Genomic DNA, 8,400 nt, shown 5'->3' on the forward strand with positions numbered 1-8,400 from the left:
ATATTTTTATTATTATTTTTTAATTATATTAACAATATTTTATTAATCTTTTTATTATATCAAAATAAAAATAGGAGAGAGTTGTTAAGAAAATAAGTTGTTATTTTATAAAATATTCGCATAATAATAATAATAATAATAATAATAATAATAATAATAATAATAATAATAATAATAATAATAATAATAATAATAATAATAATAATGATAACTGCCAAATCTGACCCCTCGTTGAAATTTCCGGTAAGTAATTTTTTGCAACTAAATTTTCGGTAGTTATATTTATTACCGAAAATTTGGTCAATGAAATTTCCGGTAGTTGTATTTTCAATACCGGAAATTTCAAATATTTTAAAAAATCAGGTAGTTAGTTTTTGTACACCGGAAATTTCGTTTTTTGAAATTTCCGGTAGTTAATCCAGAAATTTCAAAAATCCGGTAGTTTCAAAAATTTGCTGGGTTGCTCCTGCCCAAAAAGTTAAACAGTGTACTGGAAATTTCAAAAATGAATAAAATTTCCGGTAAACAAACCGGAAAATTGAAAAATCTGGTAGTTAAAAATGAAATTTCCATGAAATTTCCGGGAAGACATCCGGAAATTTAAAATTTCTGGTATTGATTTTGAACTACCGGAAATTTCAATACTCTTGAAATTAGGGGGTAAAAGCTTTTGACTTAAGGTTATTTTGGGTATTTCACTCAAAAAACATTAAATTAAGGGGTACAAGTTTAAATGGGGGTACAAAAGCTAACTTTCGTCGAGTAACCTGTTTTGAGTATTGTTACGGGGAGGATTAGTTTATCCTTAAGGAATAATCATTTTAGCAATATGAGTAATTGGGTCCCACTAAGCTAAGTTATGGAATAATCATTTGGAAGTTTAATTGCATACAATTTAATAAAACAAATATTAAAAAAATCAATATCATTAATCGTATTTCAATTTTGTTTGTACTCTGTTTCTTTTACATTATTTTCTTAATACTTTGTTAATGTCACACCGATCGAGACCAAAGAACCTTTGCATTGAGAATTATCTTATTAAGATCACAAACAAATCCTCCGTATATTGTTCCATATCTATAAAAGCTTAATCAATGTTTCCTATGCCCTGATGATGCCATTAGAACAGCAACAGCCACAATAAACATAAACAACATACTCCCAAGGAGTATATATGTTCTTCGTGAGGATTTCCTATATTCTCCAAACAAAACGATGCCCCAAAATGTGCTCACAAGTGGAAGTGCCTGTTTCATCAACACATTGAAATGAAATAAATTATTCAATAATTCCTTGAATTTTTTTTATTCAATAATTCCTTGATTTTTTTTATTCAATAATTCATTGAAATTTTAACACACAAGTATTAGATATATTGGGAAAATTAGGTGATTTTTGGTTTCATTTGTTTTTTATTCTGTTTTAATTGATAAATTAATCTCTATATAAATACAGAAATTTTATCTAGCTAATATTGGTTCTTGATTCTAAGATGCGTGAATGACATTGTGAACACAAAGTTAGTGCTTTTACATATTTCTTGGAAAAATTGTTAAAAACATAAAATAAATAAAGTAGCAACCATGAAATAATTTTGTAACTATTAGTAAAAATATATCAACTAAAAATATAACAATTGTTGAAATAAATATAAAAATAAATGACAATATGTGTCACACTTATCATTTTTGCTACTTTACACACTTGTAAAAGTTGTGAATTTGTAATATGCATTTATTTTTTAAGATCAATATCCACAAATTATCTTCTTTAGAGGTAATTCTATTAGGGGTTTGTACTAATTCACCCTCACCATAGATGATTTTTTTTTCTGCCAGTAAGAACTAGATACCTCTCACTTGAAAGTACTTGTGTACTCCGCCAATGTAAACTAGTTTTCAACAAACGTCTAATAAAAATCAAGTATTTTGCTGTTATTTTTTAGATACGGTTACAAAATTAGCTTATGTTGAAATACCAAGTTCTTAGTAGGTGTCAGTGAAAGACTAATTTATGCGATGGTAACAAAAACTCACCTGTACAGCATCTGCTGCAGCATATCCAGCAGCTTGACCTCCCATAAACTGAAGTCCATTCCCAAATCCACAAAGAAAACCAGCCAACAAGGCCCATCCTCTTCCATTCCAGTCTCCCAAATAAGCTTTCAATGATGACTTTGGTAAGTTTAAGACAGGGTGATAAAGGAAAATGATGTTAAGAATTATGCCAATAACAAAACAAGAGATTGAAAAATAGAAAAAGGCAGTGTAAACACTCAAATGGGGAACCCCTTTTTTTAAAGTGTGCCACTGGTCATTTGTTGCTAAGTTGAATGCTGGTGAGAACAAAGAAAAGCAGATTCCAGCAAAGAATGTTATAGTCAATCCAATCAAAGTGCTTTTCCCAAAAACCTGCAGCAAAAAAACTTCAAGGATTTAGTTTCTTACAAGTGTATGTGCCATTTAAGGTGGATTAACAGAATGCTTCTTATGATAAATCAGTTTAGTCTAATAGCAGCTATAGCATAACAGAATTGTAACAAAGTGGTTACAGCAAATTGCACCAGAATTTGAACAAACTGCTATTTTCTGCAATCTGTGATAGACAACACCATGATAAATTATTGTCACCTGCCTTAATAGCTCTTCTTTTCTCAAGTTCTATAAGAAAAACTGCAGTGCCTGCTTTAAATTTTTCTGCAGAATTGCTTCCACTTTCAAGATCCTTTGATTTGACTATAATTTTACACATTGAAAAGGCAGAAAAAATTAGCATATTGTCAAATGAAGAGAATCCCAAAAGTTGAACCTTATTGGAGATTCTTACCTATGTTTCCTTCTTTCACAGAGTTCCTGGCAAAAAAACACAAGTTTCTGATAGAATTAGCCATATCCTACCAAATTTATATATCAAAAGAATACTGCAGTCACAGCACTATAATCAAATTTGAAATTATAAGTTATAAGAGCTTAAACAGCTATATTCTAATAAATAATAATACTCCCATGAAGATGTTTTCAAGAACTATAACACACTAATTAAGTACTCATCAAAAATCAAGAAACTAAAATCACAAAAGTAAACAAAAATTCAGAACTAGCAGAAGTAGTTTTGCATACCTCCTTGTTAACACTAGAAGTAACAATGAATATTTAAGAGTTATGATTCATCGGAGAGAAGAGAGGAGAATTTGAAAAAATAGTTCCCTCTTTTATGGAGATACTGTTCATAAAAGATATTGAGCTGGTCGTATACTTGTTATTCATTCTACTCTGAGATTTGCTTTTGTAAAAGCTTATCTGCATAATAGCTATGAAGAACTGACACAAAAACGGACATCGAACATGACACTGACTAGTAGACATCAATAATAATTTGAAAAAATAGAAGTGATTGATAGCAACTACATGTGTTAGTGTCGCGCCGGTGTGGACACCACATGAGTCTTCAATTTAAAATGTCAGTACTACATAGTGAGCTAGCTATGATAGTTCTCAAAGCACTAGCAATTCTTAATTTTGTTTCTAAATAAGGGAAAGAAGGCAAGGCATTGCAAATTTCTGCATAATTTAATAAAAGTTGAAAATCATACTAAGGAATCAGCAAGAGGAATTAACTAGACAAAATGTAAGCAAACAATACATACAAGGCTGCATCTTTGTAATCACTCGAAAAATCCTCAAGCTTAGCATGATTATCAGCAGCATTAGACGAATGAACAGCAGAGCCTAGACAAACTGCTACCAAAAAGCAACCAACTCCTGGGAAAAGAATCTCAGCTCTATTGATTCTGTCATCCAAAAAGTAATTCAACGTCGTGCCTGCGAAAAATGTAACAAAGTTAATGCAGTAGAATTTGGTACTGAATCAAGTTTAAAAATGTAACTAAATTGTTTTTTTAGGACTTATTAAAAAAAAACTTAAATGTAGTTTAGTCCCTTCAGTAACCGATTATGTCAATGACATACCTATAACAACAGTTATGCTTGCTGTAATCACTTCGGTAACCGACAACCCAACAAGAGCAAATGCATATTGTGTTGACAGATTTCCAAGGCTTAGAACCACACCACCTGCCATTGCAAACATAACTGAGGGCCAATTATCCTGCACATTATTGTAGGAAATAATTTGCAATTAGAGATAAACTTCCAAGATAACAACCTAATAAGATTGTATAAAAACATTTATGCTTGCTTGCTGCAAAGCATGCCTATAAATGTATAGTTTCAAATATAAGAACTACAAAAATCAGCACATATTACAAAAATTTGATTATTAGATATAATTCTTCAACACACCTAACTTTTCATGCATACTTTTGTTCATAAAAAAACATAAATACTTTACCAAATTAATATCTACCAATGAGGCTTTTATTTAGGCTTCACATGATCCTATAATGCAATGAATATTCTAACCTGAGCAAGTTGAGTTAAGAAATTCGGTTCATCTTGTGTCCCGTTGCCTATCTCGCCAAACGTAAAAGCGATGATAAGAGCAGCCAATAAATTGGTGATTGAGTAATCAAGATAAGTATGTTGAGGAAGACGACCTCGCCGTTCTAACAGAGTCAAAACAGCAGGCCATGTCCCTAAGAAGAAAAGGGCCAACAGCATGCACCCTATGGCCCCTCCTTTGCTCTCCACCAAATACATTTTGAATTCAATGCATAAAATGCTCTCAGAAATTGAACTAATCAAGGAGGAAATCTCAAAGAAATCCTGAAAAGTGAAAACAACATGAATTAGTCCTACTTCAAAACAAAACAAAAACAGCCCAAAATGATAAACTATTACTAGAAATACCCAAATTCATGCACCAAAAATGATAAGCTATTACTAGAAAAAACACCATGATAAGCTAAAATCAAACTTAAAGAGAAGGTGCATATCCTGAAAGAAAGAAAAAAAAGAGAAATCACTACCCAATTCCAAGTCAAAAGCCAAACTATGCATATGAAATTCTCAAACCTAGTTCCAATAATAACAAAAACATGTCAAATTGAATAGGGTGGAAAAAGAAAAGAGGAGCATTATCTAACAAATCCAAAAGAGAATGTAAAGTCTTAGCTTTTTAATCATGAAGTGGCCAAATGGGAAAGGGAAAGAAAAATAAAAATCCTTAATTTTCAAAAAGTCCAAACATGGGAAATTATGCAACTACCTTGGAATCCATAAACCAGAAGCAACAAAAACATCAGACCAAAAAGAAAAGTCTTCAATCATTGTAGTAACTATAAACAATGAATGACTCAAAAAAACAGTTTATTAAAAGATCAAAAGTCTACCCAATTGCTTGTAAGAACTGTTATAGTGGGCCATAAGACAAAAGAAATTTTAGATTGAGCCAAACTTTTTCTTTAAAAAGGCTATAGAATTGGAAGTGCTTGAATTTAGAGCAGCAAGGAAAATAGAACAAAGAGAAAAAAAGTTTAAAAAAAATAAAAAAATTTAGCAGACCTATGAATAAAAAAATAGTGTTCTTAAACTGTCATCTACTGGTGAGAAAGATCCAAAATGATAGACCCTTTGGAATTATGAATGTGTTTTAGATTAGATATATTGATGTAGGTGCAGAATCAATTGGAATCTTGACAGCGGGTTCCAACTCTTGTTGACTTTGGAATTGGAATGTAAATTGATTACTACTTTCAATATTTAAGATTCATTTATTATTTAAATGATTTTTATTCTTATTTAATATTTGTTTTTTTAAATATTAACAAATATATTTAATACGTAATATTTGTTTATGAGTGGTATATTTGTATTAATATTTAAAAAATTATAATGATAAATAAGTTTATTGATATTGATTTTTTTAAAAGGAGTAATGATAAAAAAATTCAATGTTAATTGAATAAGGGAGATTCTTTCCATGTAAAAATGTGACGGAGATTCTATTTTATATTTCTATGCTGTTGTCCGATACGAGGGCACGTAAAACTAGAAACATTTAATTACAGATAAGATGAGATATTATTAACCTTGTTTTTCTTAAATGTATTTTTTATTTTGTTTAGAATTAACTTTAAGATCAAAATGATTTTTCAATAGTTTTTATGATGTTAGCACTTTGATAGTATTTATAATTGGATAGAATATTTTTAATATTATTATTATAGTTATTAATTTTATTTAATTACTTATATAATTAAATATTAAAAATTATTTTATTTTATTTATATATAAAATATTTAAAATTAAAATTTTAAAAAATTAAAATTTATTTATTTTATTTAACTTTTTAAAATTTAAAATTTTATTAATTATATTATAAATATTTTAATATTATTTTTCATATTTAAGTTAATTTAATTTTTAATATTATTTCATATTTATTTTATTTATATATCAAAATATTAAAAAATTATTTTTATAAATTAAAATATTTAAGTTTTAAATATTTTATTTTTAATATTTTAATATATAAATAAAATTAATAATAAAATTGGTTACAATAATAATTACATCAAAATTATTTTTTCAAAGTCACAAATTCCCCTTAAGTATCACATCATTAATAAGAGTGACACATAATACAAAATAGTAGGACAAAAATATTCAAAAATTTGTTAGTAGAAAATTAAAAAATTGATTTTAAAAATAAGGGAACTAAAAATTTATTTTTTATAAAATAGAGAGACAAAAATTAAATTAAACCTTTTCTTTTTTATTGAATAATAAATGTTGTTATCCTAAACTTTAGTTTATTTTCTTTTTTATAGTGAAATTTTATTTTATATCAGAAATACGAGGATATGAAGAAAAATGATAAAAAAAAACTTGGAAAACTTAGATTAAAGAAAAGAAATCATTTTAATAAAAATTAATAAGTATTACAATGAGTTTTCTACGTATATCCAACAATTGTTGCGACGATGTCCTGAAACCATTGCACCAATCCCTGACTTCTTTTCTAAAGCTTTGAAAAACCTTGTGAAGGATGAGGAGAACGGATGGTTGGCGTCGATTAATGTTACTGATCTCCATGGTTGGTTCTTAATGATGGATTGTCGATTTTTTGAAGTTGAGGTTAGCATGAAAAATTCTCCACTCTCATAGTTGGTTCTCGTGAGTCGTATATGCAAAGGTGATCTAATTAGCAAAGATGATCTCATGAATAATTTCTCTCTAGCTAATTTTTTCGTCACATGATCAACTAAATTTTCATCAGTGCGTACATGATCCAATCAGTATCACTATATCCTTTAAGAATAGCAAGAAATCTTTGATAATGTAATCTAAGGTTTATGGTTCTCTTTAGGTATCTCATGACCCTCTCAATAATATGCAAATGCTCTAAATCCAGTCAACTAGTAAACCTGCACAATAATTCCACGATGTAGACAATGTCGAGTCTGGTACAATCAATAGCATACTCAAGATTTTCAATGATGCTCATATATCCAGTTTATCCAACACCTTCATCAGTGTTCTTAAAGAGTTTGACACTTGGATCATATATGGTGTGTGTGCAGTTTTATAGTCAAAATAATTGTATTTTTTTAATATCTTCTCAATGCAGTGAGATTGATCCAACTAAAATCTCATTTTTGTCCTAATAATCTTAATACCAAAGATTATATTTGTTTATCTGAGATCTTTTATATCAAAATTATTACACAACAATAATTTCACATTATCAACAACATGAATGTATAAACCAAATATGAGTAAGTCGTCTTATAAAGACATATAATAATGCATATGTTTTTTTTTTTTTTCTTCAGTTTTGTAGTAAATTCATTTGTCACTTTCATTCTCTTTAAATTCATTTGATATAATCAAATTATCAAACTTTTCATATGATTACTTATGACCTTGTTTAAGAACGTACAAATATTTATCTAATGTAAAACACATTTTTTTCTTGTCCATAAGTCACAAAACCTTCAGATTGATCCATATAGATTTTCAAATCACTATTTAAAAAAACTTGTTTTAACATCCATTCGTACAACCAAATTATGAATAACAACTAGCAACATAAATACCCTAATGAATGTTATTCTTGTAACTGATAAAAATATGTTGAAGAAATCTATATTTTCTCTTTGTCTAAAACTTTTGACTACAAGGCGAGCCTTGTATTTTTCAACAATTCCATTGGGTTTTAATTTCTTTTCAAAATTTATTTACAATCTATTGGTTTTCAATTAAGAGGCAAGTATATCAAATGTCAGTTCTTGTTAGACTCAAAAGATTTCATCTTATTGTTTATGGCTTCTTGCCACAAATCTACGTCAAACCACAATGTCTCTAAGATAAAACAGTTTAGTTACAAACTATATTGATGTTTTACTGCACTATAGAAAATCGTTATAAAATTACATTCTCAATATGACTATTACAACCACTCAAAAATATAAAACTAAGATCACTCTAAATCGGA

At 28.4% G+C, this 8,400-nt stretch overlaps 1 protein-coding gene across 1 annotated transcript; it reads right to left on the bottom strand.

Moving 5' to 3' along the window:
- Positions 1-910: 910 nt before the first annotated feature.
- LOC101513655 (ureide permease 2-like) lies at positions 911-5,308 on the bottom strand. The gene is given in 9 exon segments (XM_027332154.2): positions 911-1,250; positions 2,040-2,319; positions 2,321-2,414; positions 2,634-2,738; positions 2,830-2,855; positions 3,650-3,824; positions 3,972-4,110; positions 4,425-4,727; positions 5,170-5,308. Coding segments are annotated over 9 exon segments (1,290 nt in total). The 5' UTR covers positions 5,182-5,308; the 3' UTR covers positions 911-1,094.
- Positions 5,309-8,400: the final 3,092 nt, after the last annotated feature.

The sequence above is a fragment of the Cicer arietinum genome, chromosome 2 (assembly GCF_000331145.2).
Source record: "Cicer arietinum cultivar CDC Frontier isolate Library 1 chromosome 2, Cicar.CDCFrontier_v2.0, whole genome shotgun sequence".
NCBI classification, from domain to species: Eukaryota; Viridiplantae; Streptophyta; class Magnoliopsida; order Fabales; family Fabaceae; genus Cicer; species Cicer arietinum.